The 26,159-nt window shown below is 46.1% G+C and overlaps 1 protein-coding gene across 2 annotated transcripts in view; it reads right to left on the reverse strand.

Annotated features, from left to right (window-relative positions):
• Window positions 1-26,159, reverse strand: part of PRKG2 (protein kinase cGMP-dependent 2) — a 118,426-nt gene that overhangs the window by 21,263 nt on the left and 71,004 nt on the right. For both annotated transcript variants that reach the window (XM_075283801.1, XM_075283791.1), the window contains exons 12-14: window positions 14,032-14,121; window positions 13,555-13,696; window positions 1,462-1,625 (exon numbers count right to left, since the gene is read on the reverse strand). In XM_075283801.1, coding sequence (XP_075139902.1) covers window positions 1,462-1,625; window positions 13,555-13,696; window positions 14,032-14,121 — 396 coding nt within the window. The remainder of the gene's footprint in view (window positions 1-1,461; window positions 1,626-13,554; window positions 13,697-14,031; window positions 14,122-26,159) is intronic.

A 26,159-nucleotide genomic window follows, 5' to 3' on the forward strand; every position in this document is an offset into this window, starting at 1 on the left:
GCAGTGTCTCCCATGGGTAATAGCCCCACATACTGTTACTATAATTACAATTACATTATACTTACAGATCACTAATGCAGCTCCTGTCACCTGTTATTGTATACAGGATGTATGCATCTTCTATTCTTCTCTCTGGCCCCAGCAGCACCTTAGCACAGGTTCTGGAAGCAGAATACATGTACACATCCCGTGTGCAATAGCAGATCTCAGGAGCTGCATTAGTAACCAGGTAAGTGGAAAGTGATCTGCTGGTGTAACCTCTACGCAGCAGGGAGTATCAACCAACTCCTATTAGCCTACTAAGGTCCACAATAATCAGGCTGTGCTGGTACTAAGTGATCCACAACCCAGTCATTGGGGACCTCTGCTTTAGTCAACTGAGAAGGACAGATTACAACTAGAGATGAGCGAACACTGTTTGATTGAATAGATATTCGATCGAATATCAGGCCGTTTGAGGTATTCTATTACAATCGAATACCACGAGGCAAACGCACTAAAAATTTGTATCCCCTCCCACCTTCCCTGGTGCTTTTTTTGCACCAATAACTGCGCAGGGGAAGTGGGACAGGAACTACGACAACGGAGGCATCGAAAAAAAATCGGAAAAAGTAATTGGCTGGCTAAATCAGGTGACCTCCAATTTATACGAATGGTGGATTTAACATTCGGTTAATTTGAGACTGTGAAGTATGTGACTGTGAGACAGGGACAGATGTACAGGCAGGGTTAGCTAGGGATTACCTTTATTTAGGTGGGAATGTCACTCACTCAGCTCTTTGGGGCTCTATCTGGTCGGGATCGCTGTCAGCTTGCGATATGCGCGAGCTGATTTTTTCCCATAGGAATGCATTGACCAGTGTTGATTGGCTGAATGCCATACAGAGTACAGGTTCTGCCGGAGACTGCCGGAGACTCGTCTGTGAGGAGGTGGAGTCTAAGATCAGACCAGAATGGAGACTGCTGTGGACTGATCTTAGACTCCGCCTCCTCCGGCAGAACCAGCGTTGATTGGCCGAATGCTGTACTCTGTATGGCATTCGGCCAATCAACGCTGGTCAATGCAGATATCGCAGATATGACAGGGATCCCGACGCAATACAGTGACTTGGGCTTGTTAGATGCCCCCAGGTATGCTTCCCCTGCTGTCCCAGTTGCATTCCAGGGTGTTGGCATCATTTCCTGGGTTGTCATAGTGGACTTGATGAGTCGAAGAGTGGGATCCCCTGAAACGAGCATTTTTTCCCTATAGACTATAATGGGGTTTTATATTCGTTCGAATAGTCGAATATTGAGGGGCTATTCGAAACGAATATCGAATATTTTACTGTTTGCTCATCTCTAATTACAACCTATAGAAAAATAAACAAATTATGCCATAAAAACATATAACAGATAAAACTATCATAAATTACATGTCTGACTGTATTACTACTTCATGTAAAATACAAAAGAACTTACCTTCCTGTGAGCAATTCATATAGTAGTATTCCAAGTGACCAGAAATCCACACTAAAACTGTGGCCCTTGTTTAAAATTACTTCTGGAGCCACGTATTCTGGTGTCCCACAGAAGGTCCATGTTTTTTGGCCAGGAAAAATTTTCTTTGCAAATCCAAAATCAACCTACAACATACAATAATGAAATGTTTTAACCTCCATATCTTTTCTTTTAAAGAGGACTTTTTACCATTTCCACCAGGTCAAGCTCTTTCTGATAAGATAATTAGACTCTTGATTTCAGGGAGGAACAAAGGGATGTGATTCAGATCTCTGACACTGTCTACCAATGATTGGACAGAGGCAATTATGCATGTTGCTTGCTTCTGCCTGTCACCACCCGCTTGACAGAAAAGAGCCTAATTAGCATAATAGCCACCAAACCAACTGCGCTGATTGAATGTTGGAACTAGAGAAAAAATTCCAACTGTGATAGAATCAGTGAAGTAATGCCTATTTAAAGAATGCAAAGAGCTGGAAGTGGTGGAGATGGTGAAAGGTCCTTTTCAACTTTGAGGGCGCAAGGTAGTTTGAATGTTAATATGTGGTGACTTTTTTCATATATTCCATCCCCAGTTTCAAAATTAATAACTAGAGATGAGCGAACACCATTCGATTGAATAGGTATTTGATCAAATATCAGGCCGTTCGAGGTATTTGTTTCCAATCGAATACCACGCGGCATATGCAGTAAAAATTGGTATCCCCTCCCACCTTCCCTGGCATGTTTTTTGCACCAAAAACTGTGCAGGTGAGGTGGGACAGGAACTACGACAACGTAGGTATTGAAAAAAAATTTTAAAAACCCGTTAGCTGCCGAAAACATGTAACCTCCCATTTATAAGAACAGCGACCGCCATATTTGTCAGATTTGCGGTGAGAGATAGGGAGAGAAACATATCTGCTGAGGGCTAGATAGGCATTAGCTTCTAGTAGGCAGGAAAAAACTGAATAAAAATAACGTCTCTTTTCAGAGCTATACACTGCAGGGAGAGGAGTCCAGCTTGCCACAGGCTTTCCCCCAAAACACCTAACAGGGATACCGAGCAATTCAGTGCAGCTATATACGTTCAACACAACTTTGCAGCCGCTTTCCCCCCAAAACAGGGAGACGGAACAATTCATTGCAGTTATATACGTTCAATCCAGCTTTCCAAGCCGTGTCCCCCCAAACACCTAACAGGGAGAAAGAGCAATTCAGTCCAGCGATATACAGAGGCAGAGACTCTTGGAGAAAGGCCTGGTCTCAAGGAGGGCAGCAAAGAAGCCACTTCTCTCCAGAAAAAACATCAGGGACAGACTGATATTCTGCAAAAGGTACAGGGAGTGGACTGCTGAGGACTGGGGTAAAGTCATTTTCTCTGATTAATCCCCTTTTCGATTGTTTGGGACATCTGGAAAACAGCTTATTCGGAGAAGACGAGGTGAGCGCTACCACCAGTCTTGTCTCATGCCAACTGTAAAGTATCCTGAAACCATTCATGTGTGGGGTTGCTTCTCAGCCAAGGGAATCGGCTCTCTCACAGTCTTGCCTAAAAACACAGCCATGAATAAAGAATGGTACCAGAATGTCCTCCAAGATCAACTTCTCCCAACCGTCCAAGAGCAGTTTGGCGATCAATCCAGATATCCACGGTTTTTACCCCCAAAACCTAGGTGGGAGACACATCAATTTAATGAGGCTATATCAGCTCAATCCAATTTTTAGGGGTCTACCCGCCAAAAGCTAAGTGTGACACACAGCAATTCAGTCACGCTATATAAGCTCAATCAAATTTTTTAATGCTGTACCCCCCAAAACCTACCAGGGATACACAGCAATTCAGTGAAGCTATATCCGCTCAATCCAATTTTTAAGGGTCTACCCCCCCAAAGCTAAGTAGGGGACACATCAATTCAGTCAAGCTATATCAGCTCAATCTAATTTTTGGTCAATCCAGATCTGCTAGCAGGTTCCGGCCATTATCACATACGCAAACATGCCTGGGCCCAGGTGCAGCGGAGAAAACCATATTGCCTCATCATCCAGGATGGCATCGCTCACCTCGAGTGCAGTGTGTGTTCTGTCGGGCAAGCTGATGAGCTTCAGCATGGCCTGCTGATGTCTTCCCACGCCAGTGCTGCAGCATTTCCAGCTTGCAGCTGGGGTCAATGTTACGTCAGAGAACGAGGGTTTGTGAGAGGGTCCCAGCCTTGACTACAGTCACCCAGTGTGCCGTGAGTGAGATGTAGCGTCCCTGTTCGCATGCGCTTGTCCATGCGTTGGTGGTCAATTGCACCTTAGAGCAAAGCATGGAACTCAGGGCCCGACTGATGTTATGGGACACGTGCTGTCGCAAGTCGGGTACGTCACACCAAGATAAGTAGCGACGGCTAGGGGCAGCATAGCGAGGTGACGGAAGGCCTGAGTCTCCACTAGCATAAATGCCAACATCTCCAGGGCCACCAGTTTTGAGATGAGGCTGTTGAAGGCTTGGGCATGTGGGTGTCTTGTGCTGTACTTCTGCCTGCAATGAAACTCCTGAGAGATGGGGAGTGGCTTGGAAGAAGCGCATGATGGTGCAGGCAAAAAGGGTGAATGAGGGTGTACTCCCCAAAGTGTCAGAGGCAGATGTGGAGGTGTCCAGGCTGGTGGTCTGGATTCCAGCACCAGCACTGTAAACAGTGGAAGAGTCAGTGTCGGCAACGCCGGGTGACGATTGTCCTGCGTTTGCTCTCTCCCACTGAGCCCAGGGCTTGCCTTCCAAATGACAGCGCATGCAAAAGGTGGTGAGGTTGCTCTTTTCAGAGCCCCTACTCAGTTTCGACTTGCAAAGTATGTAAACCGCACTAAATTTGTTATGGAACTGGTGACACTAGGCACCTCAGTGGCGGTAGTTTGGCCAGGGGGTGACGCTAGCCTCCTGTGTGACAATGAGATCATCTGCCACTTCGTCATCCTCCTCTTCCCCCACCAATATACGCTGTGAAGCAGATAGGAGTGTGCACTGACTATCCTGCTGGTAGGTTCTGCTCCTATGCCCGACTCCTCAGTGTACAATGCGTTATCCCTGATGGCGAGGAGGAATTCTTGCATCACACACAGGAGCAGGATTGTTACACTCACGAGTGCATCGTCTTGGTGGACTCCTCAAAGACACAAGGAGATCTCGCATAAGTCTGGCAACATGGGCGAGTTTTGCATGAGTGGCGAGCACATGGAATATCTTTGGCCTTGCTGCCTCTGGACATGCCTCTGCCTCTAGCTACCTTTTTAGCTTGCCTCCACATCTACACTGCTTTCGCCCCTAGACATCACCCCAGTCCATGCCTCTGCCTCTAGCCACCTTTTTTCCTGCTTAACTTACCTCCACATCTACACTGCTTTAACCCCTAGACACCACCACAGTCCATGCCTCTGCCACTAGCCACCTTTATTCCTGCTTAGCTTGCCTCCACATCTACACTGCTTTCCCCGCTATACATCACCCCTGTTAATTTAAGGTTGGTGGCCTCATCATCCACCAACTCCTCTTCCAATTGCTCACTCTCCTCTTACTGCAAACCGCACATGACAACAGCCTGTCCTGATGGCAACTGTGTCTCATCATCATCACTGAGGATGGAAAATGCTGGTTGCAGGTCCACAACCACTAAATCGCCAGGTGATGGCGGATGCTCCAGTGTTTGGGCATCAGTACACACAAAATCGTCTGGTAGCTCCTGTAATTCGGGAAGTGGTTCAACAGAGGGACAGACAGTAAAAGGACCTGAAAAGAGATCCTGGGAGTAGGCAAGGGTGGAATGACTCTGTTGGGAAGATTGGCCATGTTGGGAGGAAGGAGGGTTGGGTATGAACAGGACTGCAGGTAGTGGCTGACTGGCTGGTGTAAAAGCAGCTGGAAGCATTATCCGCTAGCCATTGTAACACCTGTTCCTGGTGCTCGGGCCTGGTCTGCGTTGTACCCTGCACCCTGCTTAACGCAGCTGTCATATCAGGAACCGTGATTAGCGCATGCTAATGTTTCTTGTCCAGTGGAAAGGATGGGATAGGATTTCACATAAGTCTTCCACCCATGGAAACTCATGGTACAGAAACTGAGGGAGCTGACTTTGTTGAACCCTTGGGTTTTGGAGATGGAACTCCATCAAAGGTCTCTGCTGCTCACACACCCTGCTCAACATATGGTATCTAGGGTTTCAGCGTGTGGTGACCTCACACAACAGCCGGTGCTTCGGGCAAATGTAGGCGTTTCTGGAGTGTATTGAGGCTAGCAGCAGCTACTGTAGACTTGCCAAAGTGGGTGCATAAGTGCTGCACTCTAACCAGTAGCTTGTGTACATTGGGGTACGTTGTTAGAAACCGTTGCACCAATAAGTTGAAAACGTGGGCCAAGCATGGACCGTGTTGGAGGCTGGCAAGCTCTAAAGCTGCTACCAGGTTCCGTCCATTTTCTCACACGACAAAAATGCCTGGCCCTAGGTGCAGTGGGGAAAAAAACATTTCCATATCATCCAGGATGGCATCCCTGTCCTCGGAGGCAGTGTGCAGTCTGTCCCCCAAGCTGATGAGCTTCAGCACGGCCTGCTGACGTATCCCCACGCCAGTGTTGCAGCGTTTCCAGCTTGTAACTGGGGTCAATTTAGCGGAGGAGGAGGAGGATGGTGTTTCAGCACTCCTGCCAGGAATATTGGGCGGGGAGATAAGGCAGGCTGCCACAGTTTGCGACCCAGTCCCAGCCTCAACTACATTCAGCCAGTGTGCCGTGATTGAGATGTACCGTCCCTGGCCGCATGCACTTGTCTATGCGTCGGTGGTCAAGTGGAACTTTGTACAAAGCGCAGAACTTAGGGCCCACCTGATGTTACAGGACACGTGCTGGTGCAAGGCTCAACTCACCCAAAGGGCAAAAAACTCTGCTGGTGCAAGGCTGAACTAACTTAAAGGGCCTAAAACTCTGCTGGCAAAAGGCTGAGTCCCATCAAAGGCCTCAATCTCTGCTGATAGCTCAGCTTATGGGCCTCTATCTTAATTTGTAAGGGCTCACGTTAAGGGCCAGAAAAGTTGCCTATTCCATCTGTGGTTGTCATAGGCAACATGATTTAAAGGGGTGCTTGTTAATATTTCTTTAGCTTAAATTTGGGTTTCTGTCCATCCAATTGGGGGAGAAAGAAGGTTTCCAGGTATTTTCCCACTTTGATAGAGATTTTTTTGAGTGTAGAAAGTGTGTAGTTGATAGGCTGTGATGGTGGGATTGTTAGATGCCCCCAGGCATGCTTGCTCTGCTGTCCCAGTTGCATTGCAGAGGTGTTGGCATCATTTGCTGAGGTGTCATAGTGGACTTGGTGACTATCCTGAGTCGAATGGTGGGATCCCCTGAAACAAAGCATTTTTCCCCATAGACTATAATAGGGTTCGATATTCGTTCGAATAGTCAAATATTGAGCGGCTATTTGAAACGAATTACGAATATCAAATATTTTACTGTTCGCTCATCTCTATTAATAACTAGAGATTTCTACTTCTCAGAGTCCTGTGGCATTGGACACTTGGCATAGTGCTTAGTGAATTAGTAACCATGACCCATTTTGTGTCACAGCCTTCACCACAAAATCCCTTCTGTACTATATCTTGCTGACAAACTACTGTTTTTGTCATTATGAGTTTAATTTTCTCCTTCCTAAGGCTACATTCATATGACCAAGGAGCAAAACAGCCATGAAAAATGTCAATTTTTCATAGCCATCTTGTAACCGAGAAGCATCCGTTTTAATGGTTATGGTTTCCCCATACATTACGGTCTATGGAGGGGCTTGTGAAAATGGACAAAAATAGAATATGACCTATAGTTTGATGGTCGGTTACAATGGACTTTCACACTAACGGTCATGTGAATAGCCCCCAATCACAGATATTGAATTTAATGCCGTTGTGTGATGTCCATTAAAAAAGGAAACTGTTGTGTGAATATATCTTTACAATGGGAGGTATATTTATCTTTCTTGAGTATACCAGAGGGCAGGTAATACATTTATGATGCACAGACTGCCAGCCATAAAAGGAAATCATAGAGGAGATAAAAGAAGCTTAAAGGGGCTCTATCATTGCAAAAAGTCATATTTAACTAATCACATGCTTGCATAGCCTTTAGAAAGGCTATTCCACACCTAACTTTTGTATGTAAATTGCTTCAGTAGTGTTTGAATAAGTCCGTTTTTATTCATATGCTAATTCGGTTCTTGGTGCACAGGAAGTTGTCAGCAGCTCTCCTCTCCCTGCTGTGTGCTATGTATGAGAGCAGGGAGGAGGAGTCAGCAGAAGCAGCTTGTGCTATATACACAGGAGACAGTGCACGAAGAGACTTCCCGGGGTGCACAGAGAACCTAATTAGCATATGAATAAAAACGAACTTATTCAAAATCTACTGAGTCAATTTACATACAAAAGGTAGGTGTGGAATAGCATTTCTAAAGGCTATGCAAGGATGTGATTAGTTAAAAATGACTTTTTCCAATGATAGAGCCCCTTAATCAGCTTTAGTTTTGTAACCTGTGAGTCCCCAGGTGCCTGAGCCTGGTTACAACTGCAATGTCCTGTGTCCACTGTGTACTATAAATGAGCTGGTGCTCACAGTTGATGACATAATATCAAGGAAAAAAAGACATTTTACAGTCTGACTTGTTACAATGGTGCCATCTTTTTCAGTAGAACAATTGAATTCACTGAGCTCTTTATGGCCTTCCATACTTTCACAAATGTTAATAAAGGTATATATGAATGGTTAGGTGAATGAAACGCCTGAAATCAATGTTTTAATGGGGTTTTCTGGATTGGTGGGCATGACAACCTATCCTATCTGCAATATGGACCTTGCACAGATCAGCTGTTCCAAACAGCATCAGGCAACAGAGGCTATACAGGGATGGAGCAAGAAGCAGAAAGGCTCAATCCACTGTATAGTGGTGGTACTAGAGTATTGCAGAGTGTCAGCTGGAATATACACAGCCGTTATTATATTACTTTGGTGGTATACATTAAATACATAGTGACATTACCATAAATGTGCAGCAAGTTGTTTCCAGGGTTAAATGGGTTGAATCATGCCAGGATCACATCTGCATCAGTAATCCGTTCGGGGGAGTCAACATGGGGACCCCTTCCTCCCCTGGATGGACTACCGAATGCATTGGCAAGTGGTCTGCAGTGAAAGAACATGGACCCCATAGACTATAATGGGGTCCATGTGCTTTCCGCACAGTCTCCACATGGAACATGCAGACAGAAAAGTAGTTCACAATCTACTTTCCGGTTTGCATGACTTGTGCGGAGACCATGCGAAAAACACATGACCCCATTATAGTCTATGGGGTCTGTGTGCTTTCACTGCAGACCGCTTGCCAATTCGTTCAGTAGTACGTTCGGGGAGGGGTCCCCATGCGGACTCCCCCTAATGGATTACCGACACAGATGTGAACCGGGTTTAGGATGAAGTAAGAATAAAGGGGCAGATTTATTGATACATTTATTTACTATATAAACAAGATTGGTGATTATTGCCCATAACAACTAATTACATGGCAGTTTGCATTTTGACTAAATAGTTTAACCACTTCCCACCGCAGGCATTTTCAGTTTGCGTTTTTGACTCCCCACCGTCCAAACCCCATAACTTTTTTTTTTTCTATTCACAGAGCTGTACGAGGACTTAATCTTTGTTGGACAGATTGTACATCATAATGGTACTATTTAATATTCCATACAATGTACATGGAAGTTGGAAATAACTTTAGAAAGTTGCGAAATTGGAGAAAAACTGTATTTGCGTGATGTTTTTAATGAACTTTGTTTTTACAACATTCACTATGCAGCCAAACTGACATGTCACTTTTATTCTATGGGTTGGTATGATTCCGGAGATACCAAACTTATAGGCCGGCGCCCTATGTGAATTCCATGCCCACTTTGTGGTAAAGACTGCGCTGTGGACACACCGTGATTTCCTAATGTGATTTGGTTTTGGAAATAAATTATACCTATGGGAATGATGGTTTCCCCATAGGTATAATTGAAACAGAAAGTCCACAGAGGAAACCTCTGCGAACTTTCTGTCTAAAGCGCTGTGGAAAAAAACATGATGTGTTGCCACCGTGGTTTTTCCCATGGTGCTTTTTTGCTGCAGGACACCACGTGGAGCCTTAGCCACATAGGTTTTTTTACATTTAAATCCCTTTAAAAAATCCAAAACTTTGAAAGAAATTTTTTGTAATCACCATATTCTAACATCCATAATTTTTTTTATATTTTGCGTGGCCAGGTGTACTTTTTAGTATCATTTTGGGGAATGTCTATTCCTATGATCATTTTTTTTCAAATTTTTATGACAGGCACGGTTCAGCACTTTAAATTTTCTTCTCGCTGCAACATTCACCGTACAGGAAAAACTTTTAGAAATTTTCAGTATGGAAACTGATGCCTGGCATTGCCACCAGTTCTCTACTGTATAACACAATGGAGACCCAGAGGCTATGGCGGCTGCTCAGCTCCTGAATGGCTGCCATATTTAAACACCCAACATGAGAATGGGTTAAGACATGAACTCACTGTGCTGTGAGCAACAAAGACAATTTTTCTTTTAAAGATAATGCCCAAAGTAGTGAGATGCAGTCAAAAAATGCTGTGGAAAATAAAGCAAAGACACCGCATTTTTCAATGCATTTTTTCAGCATTTTTGCTAGAAAATGAGATTAAACAAAATCTTATTTAACTTTGCTGATACTGTTCTTTTTTCAGCTGTTTCTGCAGCAGCCAAAACACTGCGTTTCCACAGGGGGCCTTAGTTTAACCACTTCAGTACTAGGCCAATTTCTGGTTCAGGACCAGACACATTTTCAGGTTTTTTGTATGTGCAGTTTTGAGGGCTAATACATTTTAATCATTTGAGTATAAGCCGACCCGAATATAAGCTGAGACCCCTAATTTTACCACAAAACACTGGAAAAACTTATTGACTCGAGTATAAGCCGAGGGGGGGGGGGGGGGAATGCAGCAGCTACTGGAAAATTTCAAAAATTAAAATGGTCAGAGTTTGTGGGTGCAGTAGATGCTGGGGAAGGGGAGGGGGTGTTTTGGTTGTTTGTCTGCCCCTTCCCTGAGCTTGGGGACCGTCTTTTTTTTTCCCCACTTGGAATTCAGCCTGGCTGAATATAGGGTATCTGCAGTGCTCCTATTAACCCCTTTCCGACGGAAGAGAAGCACTGCAGATCCCTATATTCAGCAGACCGGGCACTTTCAGACACAGGGATACCTAATGTCTTTGTGTTTCACAGTCATTTTTTTCTTTTGCATGTATTCTAGGGAAAGGATTGATTTACAACTTTTATTTTTTTTTAAAGCTTTTTTTTTTCCCCACTATTTTATGGGAGATTCTATACATTGATATTGCGGCTGGTCATAGACCCCTCCTTAAAAAAAAAAAAAAAAAAAAAAATAATAATTTTTTTTTTTGCTGAATCAAGTATAAGCCGAGGGGGGCTTTTTCAGCACAAAAATTGTGCTGAAAAATTTGGCTTATACTCGAGTATATACGGTAATTTCTGCTTCTTTTTTCAGGCCAATTTTTTTTTCAGACCAACACATAGGACTTTATTTTTAGACTGTTTTTATTTTTGCATGTGTTTTAATTCTTTTTATAGTTGGCAAAATATAAACAAAAGAGGAAGGAAAATGTGTCTGTTTTTCACCTTTATTTTTAAAAAATTTAATAACACAAAGTGCTACTAAAAAACTTTTTAAAATAGTTTTCCTCTCCAGTACAGTAATTTTTATTTTGTATGGTGTTGTTGGGGGTGGAGCTATAACCTTTAATAAGCTCGCGTTATTGACATATTATTTTATTTATAAAATTAAATTTTAAATTATTTTACTTTTTTTTTACTTTTCTATTCATTTTTTTTCACATTGTGTCCCCATAAGGATGTTTGGGGACATCTGATCACTTTTTTGGGGAGTGGAGGGAGACTAGTTTCCCCTGTAACTGGGGCTGGTACGTTTAGCCCCAGGTGCAGGAGGAATACAGACAGCCTCCTGCTCATTCTATAGAGTTGGTCTGGGTTCTATTGGACCCAGCAGCTCTAACAAATGCAGATCCCGGCAGATCATGTGACCGCTGGGTCAGAAGGCAGCTGCAGCATGGCAGTGCCCATAGCAGTGTAATAAATCTTCCCTGCCTTCTCTCTGGGAGCTCCGGCTGACAGCCAGGTCCCTGTTTCAGCAGCTGCATGACTTCATACAGCTGCTGAAATTTGCTTGGATGTACCACTTACATCCATAAAGAACATGGAAACCACCTTATGGCTGTAAAAACCCAATGGTGAGTCCTGAAGTGGATAAGGATAGGTTTACACAAAATCCACCTTAAAATCCGCCTAAAAAAATGCATCCTATTCATTTTGATGGCATTCAATGGGAGATGGAAAAATGTGACACTTTTTTTGACACTTTTGACGTGATTTTTGCTAAAAAAAAAAAAAAGTATCAAAAACTGCAAGTGTTTTTGTAAAGGAAAGTTTCCAGGTTCATAGGATGTTCTGTAGCAAAAAAAAAAACAAAAAAAAAAACCACAACAAACATAAAGCACAACGTAAAATCATGAGAAAAACCTAATGTAAAAAAAAAAAAAAAAAAAAAAAAAAAAACTTAAAAAAAAGAGTTTTCTAGTTCCTGAAGAAGATTTTTTTCAGCGTGCAAAAAACTTCATGTTAACATATCCTTAGGCTGAAGCCCCATGTTGCAAAGGTGCAGTATTTTTGCCTCTGTCAAAATACTGCAGCAAAAAATTGCTGTGCTTTACAGTGCCTGCAAAGTGAATGGGATTCTGGCTAATCCCATCCATACCTTGCAAAAAAGCTGTCTTCAAAAACACTCACTTTTTTGAAAATCACAAGATGTCAATTATACCTGAGGAAACACTGGTTTGTTCCATATAGGTATAATAAAGGCAGAAAGTCCACAGAGAAAAACTCTACGAAAATGCCATGAAAAATGATACGGAAAATAAAAATGGATTGAAAATGCAGTGTTTTGTTGTTATTTTTTTGCTGCCTTTCGCTACATGGGGCCTTAGTCTTAAACAGTTTTGATACATGAGGCACAAACTCATGTTTTTGGCATTAAAAAAAAGAAAGACAGATATAATGGATCTTCAGTTTTTATTTTAACATTGTTGTCTGTGATGTGGATAGAAATGTTTCTCTTCTGTTTGTATCTTTCAATCTAATGTTGTGGAACAGACCAATGAACATTACAACTCTAGTGTGATACAAACGCTAGGTTCACACTAGCGATCACATGTGTCTGTCCCAGATTCTGTGTCTGTCCCCATGATACTCTATGGGGAAACATTTTAAAAGGGATTTAATCATTAGCATCCCATTTTAAGCTAAACCCACATCGGAATAGCCTTAAGAAAGGCTATTCTTTCCTACCTTTAGATGTCTTCTCCACGCTGCTGTTCCTTAGATATCCTGGTTTTCGTCCATATTCTAATTAGGTTTCTCGCTACACTGGGTGTGGTCCCCAGCGCTCAAACAGCAGTGGGGGCGTCCCCTGTGCTGCAAGAAAACTATCCAGCACCGCCTTCTTATTATTCATCGCCTTCGCCTCTTCTTTCCCGTTCAGCCACAGGAAAATGGCGGGGGATATGTGCAGTCTGTGCTTTTTGAAGAAGACATGACGGGACAAGGAAGTAGAGGTGGAGGAGGCGAACAAGAAGAAGGCAGCATTGGATAGTTTTCTTGCAGCCCTGGGGACACCCCCATTATTGTTTGAGTGATGGGGACCGCCCCCAGTGCTGCAAGAAAACTAATTGACATAAAGACGAAAACCAGGATATCTAAAGAATAGTGGTGTGGAGAAGACATCTAAAGGTAGGTGAAGAATAGCCTTTCTTAAGGCTATTCCGACGTGGGTTTCTAATGGTAGAATCCCTTTAGGTGGGTAGGGTTTCTGTTTTATGGTTCCCAATGTGGATTTAGCATAAATTTAAATAATTATATAAATTTGTAATTGGAAACCTACCAGTTTAACATATCCTGCAGAGTCTAGCAGTAAGTTCTCTGGCTTTAAATCACGGTACATAACTCCTATCTGATGCAGGTACTCAAAAGCTTCAGCCACGCACCCAATGCAGAATTTAGCAGTAGACTCATCAAAACTGCCTCTGTGAAAAAAGTTTCAATTTTTATTATTAGTGTAAATTTTCAGCATTGTTTTGATTGTATGCATGCGCAGGATGACAGCGTTTTGGTTTTAAGTGGCCAATTATGCTAAATTATGCTAAATTAAAAAATATAAGACCCTTTTGATCATTCATAAGTCTCTTTTTCGGCTGCATCGAATGCTTATTAACAACATAGGCAGAGATTGTAGACAATTGTAATACAGGCGTGTGCCTACTTTGCCAGACTTCGCTATTAAAATATTATCTTAACAATTTGTAAATGTGCAAATATATGTTGTGAGTACTGATTTAGTGACTAAGAATTAAAGCTTTACCTATCTCTCAAGATGCTCCACAATTCTCCCCCCAAACAAGCTTCAAGCAGCATGTAGACATATTTTGTGTCTTTGAAAGTGCGGTACAACCTGGAAAAAAGTTTTGTATTAACAACGTGGAAAAAAAAACACATAGGAGGTCATTATTAGAGATGAGCGAACAGTGTTCTATCGAACTCATGTTCGATCGGATATTAGGCTGTTCGGCATGTTCGAATCGAATCGAACACCGCGTGGTAAAGTGCGCCATTACTCGATTCCCCTCCCACCTTCCCTGGCGCCTTTTTTGCTCCAATAACAGCGCAGGGTAGGTGGGACAGGAACTACGACACCGGTGACGTTGAAAAAAGTAGGCAAAACCCATTGGCTGCCGAAAACATGTGACCTCTAATTTAAAAGAACAGCGCCGCCCAGCTTCGCGTCATTCTGAGCTTGCAATTCACCGAGGACGGAGGTTTCCGTCCAGCTAGCTAGGGCTTAGATTCTGGGTAGGCAGGGACAGGCTAGGATAGGAAGGAGAAGACAACCAACAGCTCTTGTAAGAGCTAAATTCCAGGGAGAAGCTTGTCAGTGTAACGTGGCACTGACGGGCTCAATCGCCGCAACCCAGCTTTCCCAGGATCCTGAATGGAATACACTGTCAGTGTATTCCCGTATACCCGATATATACCCCGATACCCGTTCCAACGGTGTGCCCCCCCACCTTCACCCCAGAAATACCCTGCAAGTCCCCTAGCAATAGAATTGGGGCTATATACACCCACAATTTTTACTACTGGTATACAGTGCCATTGTCTGACTGGGAATTCAAAGAATATATTGGGAATACAAATACCCTCATTTCTTGCTACTGCCATATAGTGCCAGTTTCTGACTGGTAATTCAAAGAATATATTGGGGTTACGTGCACCCACAATTTTTACTACTGGTATACAGTGCCATTGTCTGACTGGGAATTCAAAGAGTATATTGGGAATACAAATACCCTCATTTCTTGCTACTGCCATATAGTGCCAGTTTCTGACTGGGAATTCAAAGAATATATTGGGGTTACGTGCACCCACAATTTTTACTACTGGTATACAGTGCCATTGTCTGACTGGGAATTCAAAGAATATATTGGGGTTATAAATACCCTCATTTCTTGCTACTGCCATATAGTGCCAGTTTCTGACTGGTAATTCAAAGAATATATTGGGGTTACGTGCACCCACAATTTTTACTACTGGTATACAGTGCCATTGTCTGACTGGGAATTCAAAGAGTATATTGGGAATACAAATACCCTCATTTCTTGCTACTGCCATATAGTGCCAGTTTCTGACTGGTAATTCAAAGAATATATTGGGGTTACGTGCACCCACAATTTTTACTACTGGTATACAGTGCCATTGTCTGACTGGGAATTCAAAGAATATATTGGGGTTATAAATACCCTCATTTCTTGCTACTGCCATATAGTGCCAGTTTCTGACTGGTAATTCAAAGAATATATTGGGGTTACGTGCACCCACAATTTTTACTACTGGTATACAGTGCCATTGTCTGACTGGGAATTCAAAGAGTATATTGGGAATACAAATACCCTCATTTCTTGCTACTGCCATATAGTGCCAGTGTCTGACTGGGAATTCAAAGAATATATTGGGGTTACGTGCACCCACAATTTTTACTACTGGTATACAGTGCCATTGTCTGACTGGGAATTCAAAGAATATATTGGGGTTATAAATACCCTCATTTCTTGCTACTGCCATATAGTGCCAGTTTCTGACTGGTAATTCAAAGAATATATTGGGGTTATGTGCACCCACAATTTTTACTACTGGTATACAGTGCCATTGTCTGACTGGGAATTCAAAGAGTATATTGGGAATACAAATACCCTCATTTCTTGCTACTGCCATATAGTGCCAGTTTCTGACTGGGAATTCAAAGAATATATTGGGGTTACGTGCACCCACAATTTTTACTACTGGTATACAGTGCCATTGTCTGACTGGGAATTCAAAGAATATATTGGGGTTATAAATACCCTCATTTCTTGCTACTGCCATATAGTGCCAGTTTCTGACTGGTAATTCAAAGAATATATTGGGGTTACGTGCACCCACAATTTTTACTACTGGTATACAGTGCCATTGTCTGACTGGGAATTCAAAGAGTATATTGGGAATACAAATACCCTCATTTCTTGCTACTGCCATATAGTGCCAGTTTCTGACTGGGAATTCAAAGAATATATTGGGGTTACGTGCACCCACAATTTTTACTACTGGTATACAGTGCCATTGTCTGACTGGGAATTCAAAGAATATATTGGGGTTATAAATACCCTCATTTCTTGCTACTGCCATATAGTGCCAGTTTCTGACTGGTAATTCAAAGAATATATTGGGGTTACGTGCACCCACAATTTTTACTACTGGTATACAGTGCCATTGTCTGACTGGGAATTCAAAGAGTATATTGGGAATACAAATACCCTCATTTCTTGCTACTGCCATATAGTGCCAGTTTCTGACTGGGAATTCAAAGAATATATTGGGGTTACGTGCACCCACAATTTTTACTACTGGTATACAGTGCCATTGTCTGACTGGGAATTCAAAGAATATATTGGGGTTATAAATACCCTCATTTCTTGCTACTGCCATATAGTGCCAGTTTCTGACTGGTAATTCAAAGAATATATTGGGGTTACGTGCACCCACAATTTTTACTACTGGTATACAGTGCCATTGTCTGACTGGGAATTCAAAGAGTATATTGGGAATACAAATACCCTCATTTCTTGCTACTGCCATATAGTGCCAGTTTCTGACTGGTAATTCAAAGAATATATTGGGGTTACGTGCACCCACAATTTTTACTACTGGTATACAGTGCCATTGTCTGACTGGGAATTCAAAGAATATATTGGGGTTATAAATACCCTCATTTCTTGCTACTGCCATATAGTGCCAGTTTCTGACTGGTAATTCAAAGAATATATTGGGGTTACGTGCACCCACAATTTTTACTACTGGTATACAGTGCCATTGTCTGACTGGGAATTCAAAGAGTATATTGGGAATACAAATACCCTCATTTCTTGCTACTGCCATATAGTGCCAGTGTCTGACTGGGAATTCAAAGAATATATTGGGGTTACGTGCACCCACAATTTTTACTACTGGTATACAGTGCCATTGTCTGACTGGGAATTCAAAGAGTATATTGGGAATACAAATACCCTCATTTCTTGCTACTGCCATATAGTGCCAGTGTCTGACTGGGAATTCAAAGAATATATTGGGGTTACGTGCACCCACAATTTTTACTACTGGTATACAGTGCCAATTTCTAACTAGGAATTCAAAATGCGCAAGGCTCCCGGAAAGGGACGTGGACGAGGCCGTGGGCGAGGTCGGGGGAATGGTTCTGGGGAGCAAGGTAGCAGTGAAGCCACAGGGCGTCCCGTGCCTACTCCTGTGGGGCAGCAAGCATTGCGCCACTCCACAGTGCCAGGGTTGCTTGCCACATTAACTAAACTGCAGGGTACAAACCTTAGTAGGCCCGAGAACCAGGAACAGGTCTTGCAATGGCTGTCAGAGAACGCTTACAGCACATTGTCCAGCAGCCAGTCAGACTCTGCCTCCTCTCCTCCTATTACCCAACAGTCTTGTCTTCCTTCCTCCCAAAATTCCGAAGCTTTACAGAACAATAACCCAAACTGTCCCTGCTCCCCAGAGCTGTTCTCCGCTCCTTTCATTGTCCCTCAACCTGCCTCTCCACGTCACGATTCCACGAACCTAACAGAGGAGCATCTGTGTCCAGATGCTCAAACACTAGAGTCTCCTCCATCTCCGTTCGATTTGGTGGTGGATGACCAGCAACCCACCCTCATCGACGATGATGTGACGCAGTTGCCGTCAGGGCATCCAGTTGACTGGCGCATTGTGCGGGAGGAGGAGATGAGACAGGAGTTGGAAGAGGAAGTGGTGGATGATGAGGACACTGACCCGACCTGGACAGGGGGGATGTCAAGCGGGGAAAGTAGTGTGGATGTTGAGGCAGGTGCAGCACCAAAAAGGGTAGCTAGAGGCAGAGGCAGAGGTCAGCAGCTTAGGCGAAGCCAGGCCACACCCGGAATCTCCCAAGATGTTCCAGTTCGTACCCAGCCCCGAAAAACTCCCACCTCGAGGGCACGTTTCTCGAAGGTGTGGAGTTTTTTCAAGGAATGCGCCGAGGACAGATATAGTGTTGTCTGCACAATTTGCCTCTCGAAATTGATTAGGGGCTCTGAGAAGAGCAACCTGTCCACCACTTCAATGCGCCGTCATTTGGAATCCAAGCACTGGAATCAGTGGCAGGCAGCAACGGCAGGACAAAGGCCGCCTGCCGTTCACGCCACTGCCACTGCCTCTGCCTCTGCCTCTGCCACTGCCACTGCTGACTGTGCTGGCGATGCACTCCAGAGGACGAGCCAGGACACCACTTCATCTGCCTCCGCCACTTTGTTGACTTCTACCTCATCCTCCCCTGGTCCTGTCTTATCTCCTTCTCCTGCACCATCAAAGGCACCATCAGGCGTTTCTTTACAACAACCCACCATCTCTCAGACATTGGAGCGGCGGCAGAAATACACTGCTAACCACCCACACGCGCAAGCCTTGAACGCCAACATCGCTAAACTGCTGGCCCAGGAGATGTTGGCGTTCCGGCTTGTTGAAACTCCCGCCTTCCTGGACCTGATGGCAACTGCGGCACCTCGCTATGCCGTCCCTAGCCGTCACTACTTCTCCCGGTGTGCCGTCCCCGCCTTGCACCAGCACGTGTCACTCAACATCAGGCGGGCCCTTAGTTCCGCGCTTTGCACAAAGGTCCACTTGACCACCGACGCGTGGACAAGTGCATGCGGACAGGGACGCTACATTTCACTGACGGCACACTGGGTAAATGTAGTTGAGGCTGGGACTGCTTCCCAAACTGGCCCGGTGTACCTCGTCTCCCCGCCTAACATTCCTGGCAGGGACACGAGAAGAACACCCCCCTCCTCCTCCTCCTCTACCGCCTCCTCCTCCGCCTCCTCCTCCGCCACCGCCTCCTCCTCCGCTGTTAGATTGACCCCAGCTACGAGTTGGAAACGTTGCAGCACTGGCGTTGGTAGACGTCAGCAGGCTGTGCTGAAGCTGATCAGCTTGGGGGACAGACAGCACACTGCCTCCGAGGTGAGGGATGCCCTCCTCGATGAGACGGCAATATGGTTTGAGCCGCTGCACCTGGGCCCAGGCATGGTCGTTTGTGATAACGGCCGGAACCTGGTAGCAGCTCTGGAGCTTGCCGGACTCCAACATGTTCCATGCCTGGCCCACGTCTTCAACCTAGTGGTGCAACGTTTCCTAAAGAGCTACCCCAATGTTCCAGAGCTACTGGTGAAAGTGCGGCGCATGTGCGCCCACTTTCGCAAGTCGACAGTAGCCGCTGCTAGCTTAAAATCTCTCCAGCAACGCCTGCATGTGCCACAACACCGGCTTTTGTGCGACGTCCCCACACGCTGGAACTCAACGTTTCAGATGTTGAATAGAGTGGTTGAGCAGCAGAGACCTTTGATGGAATACCAGCTACAAAACCCTAGGGTGCCACAAAGTCAGCTGCCTCAGTTTCACATCCATGAGTGGCCATGGATGAGAGACCTTTGTGACATCCTACGGGTCTTTGAGGAGTCCACAAGGAGGGTGAGCTCTGAGGATGCGATGGTGAGCCTTACAATCCCGCTCTTGTGTGTTCTGAGAGAATCCCTGATTGACATCAGGGATAACTCAGATCACACAGAGGAGTTAGGGATAGCATCCGATCCGTCACAGCTGGAGAGTAGGTCCACACATCTGTCCGCTTCACTGCGTTTAATGGAGGAGGAGGAGGAGGAGGAGGAGGAGGAAGAAGAGTTGTCCGATGATGTGATGGTGATACAGGAGGCTTCCGGGCAACTTCGAATCGTCCCATTGTTGCAGCGCGGATGGGTAGACATGGAGGATGAGGAGGAAATGGAGATTGAACTTTCCGGTGGGGCCAGAGGAGTCATGCCAACTAACACTGTGGCAGACATGGCTGAGTTCATGTTGGGGTGCTTTACAACCGACAAGCGTATTGTCAAAATCATGGAGGACAACCAGTACTGGATCTTTGCTATCCTTGACCCCCGGTATAAAAACAACATCTCGTCTTTTATTCCGGTAGAGGGGAGGGCCAATCGCATCAATGCTTGCCACAGGCAATTGGTGCAGAATATGATGGAGATGTTTCCAGCATGTGACAGTGGCGGCAGGGAGGGCAGTTCCTCCAGTAGGCAACCAAGTTCTCACCGGTCCACACAAACGAGGGGCACACTGTCTAAGGTCTGGGACACCTTGATGGCACCCCCTCGCCAAAGTGCCGCCACGGAGGGTCCTAGTGTCACCAGGCGTGAGAAGTATAGGCGCATGTTGCGGGAATACCTTTCCGACCACAGCCCTGTCCTCTCCGACCCCTCTGCGCCCTACACGTATTGGGTGTCGAAGTTGGACCTGTGGCTTGAACTTGCCCTATATGCCTTGGAGGTGCTGTCCTGTCCTGCCGCCAGCGTCCTATCTGAGAGGGTGTTCAGTGCAGCCGGTGGCATCATCACTGACAAGCGCACCCGTCTGTCAGCTGAGAGTGCCGACCGGCTCACTTTGATAAAAATGAACCACCACTGGATAGAGCCTTCATTTTTGTGCCCACCTGTGTAAAGCACCCCAACATGAAACTCCATGTCTGTACTCAACCTCTCCAATTCCTCCGCATCCTCATACTCATCCACCATAAGCGTTGCACAATTCTGCTAATACTAGGCTCCCTCCAACATGATTTCCCCCAACTCTGCTGGTTAGAGGCTCCCTCCACCCTGATTTCCACCAACTCTGCTGGTTAGAGGCTCCCTCCACCCTGCTTTCCCACAACTCTGCTGGTTAGAGGCTCCTTCCACCATGAATTTGCCCAAACTGGGCTGTTTAGAGGCTCCCTCCACCATGAATTGGTCCAAACTGGGCTGGTTAGAGGCTCCCACCACCATTAATTGGTCCAAACTGGGCTGGTTAGAGGCTCCCTCCACCATGAATTTGCCCAAACTGGGCTGTTTAGAGGCTCCCTCCACCATGAATTTGCCCAAACTGGGCTGTTTAGAGGCTCCCTCCACCATGAATTGGTCCAAACTGGGTTTTTTAGAGGCTCCCTCCACCATGAATTGGTCCAAACTGGGGTGGTTAGAGGCTCCCTCCACCATTAATTGGTCCAAACTGGGCTGGTTAAAGGCTCCCTCCACCATGAATTGGTCCAAACTGGGCTGGTTAGAGGCTCCCTCCACCATGAATTGGTCCAAACTGGGGTGGTTAGAGGCTCCCTCCACCATTAATTGGTCCAAACTGGGCTGGTTAGAGGCTCCCTCCACCATTAATTGGTCCAAACTGGGCTGGTTAGAGGCTCCCTCCACCATGAATTTGCCCAAACTGGGCTGTTTAGAGGCTCCCTCCACCATTAATTGGTCCAAACTGGGCTGGTTAGAGGCTCCCTCCACAATTAATTGGTCCAAACTGGGCTAATTAGAGGCTCCCTCCACCATGAATTGGTCCAAACTGGGTTTTTTAGAGGCTCCCTCCACCATGAATTTGCCCAAACTGGGCTGTTTAGAGGCTCCCTCCACCATGAATTGGTCCAAACTGGGCTGGTTAGAGGCTCCCTCCACCATGAATTTCCCAAAACTTGGCTGTTTAGAGGCTCCCTCCACCATTAATTGGTCCAAACTGGGCTGGTTAGAGGCTCCCTCCACCATGAATTGGTCCAAACTGGGGTTTTTAGAGGCTCCCTCCACCATGAATTGGTCCAAACTTGGCTGTTTAGAGGCTCCCTCCACCATGAATTGGTCCAAACTGGGGTGGTTAGAGGCTCCCTCCACCATTAATTGGTCCAAACTGGGCTGGTTAGAGGCTCCCTCCACCATTAATTGGTCCAAACTGGGCTGGTTAGAGGCTCCCTCCACCATGAATTTGCCCAAACTGGGCTGTTTAGAGGCTCCCTCCACCATGAATTTGCCCAAACTGGGCTGGTTAGAGGCTCCCTCCACCATGAATTGGTCCAAACGGGTTTTTAGAGGCTCCCTTCACCATGAATTGGTCCAAACTTGGCTGTTTAGAGGCTCCCTCCACCATGAATTGGTCCAAACTGGGGTGGTTAGAGGCTCCCTCCACCATTAATTGGTCCAAACTGGGCTGGTTAGAGGCTCCCTCCACCATTAATTGGTCCAAACTGGGCTGGTTAGAGGCTCCCTCCACCATGAATTGGTCCAAACTGGGGTTTTTAGAGGCTCCCTCCACCATGAATTGGTCCAAACTTGGCTGTTTAGAGGCTCCCTCCACCATTAATTGGTCCAAACTGGGCTGGTTAGAGGCTCCCTCCACCATGAATTGGTCCAAACTGGGTTTTTTAGAGGCTCCCTCCACCATGAATTTGCCCAAACTGGGCTGTTTAGAGGCTCCCTCCACCATGAATTGGTCCAAACTGGGTTTTTTAGAGGCTCCCTCCACCATGAATTGGTCCAAACTGGGCTGGTTAGAGGCTCCCTCCACCATGAATTGGTCCAAACTGGGGTGGTTAGAGGCTCCCTCCACCATTAATTGGTCCAAACTGGGCTGGTTAGAGGCTCCCTCCACCATTAATTGGTCCAAACTGGGCTGGTTAGAGGCTCCCTCCACCATGAATTTGCCCAAACTGGGCTGTTTAGAGGCTCCCTCCACCATTAATTGGTCCAAACTGGGCTGGTTAGAGGCTCCCTCCACAATTAATTGGTCCAAACTGGGCTAATTAGAGGCTCCCTCCACCATGAATTGGTCCAAACTGGGTTTTTTAGAGGCTCCCTCCACCATGAATTTGCCCAAACTGGGCTGTTTAGAGGCTCCCTCCACCATGAATTGGTCCAAACTGGGCTGGTTAGAGGCTCCCTCCACCATGAATTTCCCAAAACTTGGCTGTTTAGAGGCTCCCTCCACCATTAATTGGTCCAAACTGGGCTGGTTAGAGGCTCCCTCCACCATGAATTGGTCCAAACTGGGCTGGTTAGAGGCTCCCTCCACCATTAATTGGTCCAAACTGGGCTGGTTAGAGGCTCCCTCCACCATGAATTTGCCCAAACTGGGCTGGTTAGAGGCTCCCTCCACCATGAATTGGTCCAAACTGGGTTTTTTAGAGGCTCCCTCCACCATGAATTTGCCCAAACTGGGCTGGTTAGAGGCTCCCTCCACCATGAATTGGTCCAAACTGGGCTGGTTAGAGGCTCCCTCCACCATGAATTTGCCCAAACTGGGCTGTTTAGAGGCTCCCTCCACCATTAATTGGTCCAAACTGGGCTGGTTAGAGGCTCCCTCCACCATGAATTTGCCCAAACTGGGCTGTTTAGAGGCTCCCTCCACCATGAATTGGTCCAAACTGGGTTTTTTAGAGGCTCCCTCCACCATGAATTGGTCCAAACTGGGCTGGTTAGAGGCTCCCTCCACCATGAATTTCCCAAAACTTGGCTGTTTAGAGGCTCCCTCCACCATTAATTGGTCCAAACTGGGCTGGTTAGAGGCTCCCTCCACCATGAATTGGTCCAAACTGGGGTTTTTAGAGGCTCCCTCCACCATGAATTGGTCCAAACTTGGCTGTTTAGAGGCTCCCTCCACCATGAATTGGTCCAAACTGGGGTGGTTAGAGGCTCCCTCCACCATTAATTGGTCCAAACTGGGCTGGTTAGAGGCTCCCTCCACCATTAATTGGTCCAAACTGGGCTGGTTAGAGGCTCCCTCCACCATGAATTTGCCCAAACTGGGCTGTTTAGAGGCTCCCTCCACCATGAATTTGCCCAAACTGGGCTGGTTAGAGGCTCCCTCCACCATGAATTGGTCCAAACGGGTTTTTAGAGGCTCCCTTCACCATGAATTGGTCCAAACTTGGCTGTTTAGAGGCTCCCTCCACCATGAATTGGTCCAAACTGGGGTGGTTAGAGGCTCCCTCCACCATTAATTGGTCCAAACTGGGCTGGTTAGAGGCTCCCTCCACCATTAATTGGTCCAAACTGGGCTGGTTAGAGGCTCCCTCCACCATGAATTGGTCCAAACTGGGGTTTTTAGAGGCTCCCTCCACCATGAATTGGTCCAAACTTGGCTGTTTAGAGGCTCCCTCCACCATTAATTGGTCCAAACTGGGCTGGTTAGAGGCTCCCTCCACCATGAATTGGTCCAAACTGGGTTTTTTAGAGGCTCCCTCCACCATGAATTTGCCCAAACTGGGCTGTTTAGAGGCTCCCTCCACCATGAATTGGTCCAAACTGGGTTTTTTAGAGGCTCCCTCCACCATGAATTGGTCCAAACTGGGCTGGTTAGAGGCTCCCTCCACCATGAATTGGTCCAAACTGGGGTGGTTAGAGGCTCCCTCCACCATTAATTGGTCCAAACTGGGCTGGTTAGAGGCTCCCTCCACCATTAATTGGTCCAAACTGGGCTGGTTAGAGGCTCCCTCCACCATGAATTTGCCCAAACTGGGCTGTTTAGAGGCTCCCTCCACCATTAATTGGTCCAAACTGGGCTGGTTAGAGGCTCCCTCCACAATTAATTGGTCCAAACTGGGCTAATTAGAGGCTCCCTCCACCATGAATTGGTCCAAACTGGGTTTTTTAGAGGCTCCCTCCACCATGAATTTGCCCAAACTGGGCTGTTTAGAGGCTCCCTCCACCATGAATTGGTCCAAACTGGGCTGGTTAGAGGCTCCCTCCACCATGAATTGGTCCAAACTGGGTTTTTTAGAGGCTCCCTCCACCATGAATTGGTCCAAACTGGGCTGGTTAGAGGCTCCCTCCACCATGAATTTCCCAAAACTTGGCTGTTTAGAGGCTCCCTCCACCATTAATTGGTCCAAACTGGGCTGGTTAGAGGCTCCCTCCACCATGAATTGGTCCAAACTGGGGTTTTTAGAGGCTCCCTCCACCATGAATTGGTCCAAACTTGGCTGTTTAGAGGCTCCCTCCACCATGAATTGGTCCAAACTGGGGTGGTTAGAGGCTCCCTCCACCATTAATTGGTCCAAACTGGGCTGGTTAGAGGCTCCCTCCACCATTAATTGGTCCAAACTGGGCTGGTTAGAGGCTCCCTCCACCATGAATTTGCCCAAACTGGGCTGTTTAGAGGCTCCCTCCACCATGAATTTGCCCAAACTGGGCTGGTTAGAGGCTCCCTCCACCATGAATTGGTCCAAACGGGTTTTTAGAGGCTCCCTTCACCATGAATTGGTCCAAACTTGGCTGTTTAGAGGCTCCCTCCACCATGAATTGGTCCAAACTGGGGTGGTTAGAGGCTCCCTCCACCATTAATTGGTCCAAACTGGGCTGGTTAGAGGCTCCCTCCACCATTAATTGGTCCAAACTGGGCTGGTTAGAGGCTCCCTCCACCATGAATTGGTCCAAACTGGGGTTTTTAGAGGCTCCCTCCACCATGAATTGGTCCAAACTTGGCTGTTTAGAGGCTCCCTCCACCATTAATTGGTCCAAACTGGGCTGGTTAGAGGCTCCCTCCACCATGAATTGGTCCAAACTGGGTTTTTTAGAGGCTCCCTCCACCATGAATTTGCCCAAACTGGGCTGTTTAGAGGCTCCCTCCACCATGAATTGGTCCAAACTGGGTTTTTTAGAGGCTCCCTCCACCATGAATTGGTCCAAACTGGGCTGGTTAGAGGCTCCCTCCACCATGAATTGGTCCAAACTGGGGTGGTTAGAGGCTCCCTCCACCATTAATTGGTCCAAACTGGGCTGGTTAGAGGCTCCCTCCACCATTAATTGGTCCAAACTGGGCTGGTTAGAGGCTCCCTCCACCATGAATTTGCCCAAACTGGGCTGTTTAGAGGCTCCCTCCACCATTAATTGGTCCAAACTGGGCTGGTTAGAGGCTCCCTCCACAATTAATTGGTCCAAACTGGGCTAATTAGAGGCTCCCTCCACCATGAATTGGTCCAAACTGGGTTTTTTAGAGGCTCCCTCCACCATGAATTTGCCCAAACTGGGCTGTTTAGAGGCTCCCTCCACCATGAATTGGTCCAAACTGGGC

Source organism: Leptodactylus fuscus, chromosome 1 (genome assembly GCF_031893055.1).
Source record: "Leptodactylus fuscus isolate aLepFus1 chromosome 1, aLepFus1.hap2, whole genome shotgun sequence".
Taxonomy (NCBI): domain Eukaryota; kingdom Metazoa; phylum Chordata; class Amphibia; order Anura; family Leptodactylidae; genus Leptodactylus; species Leptodactylus fuscus.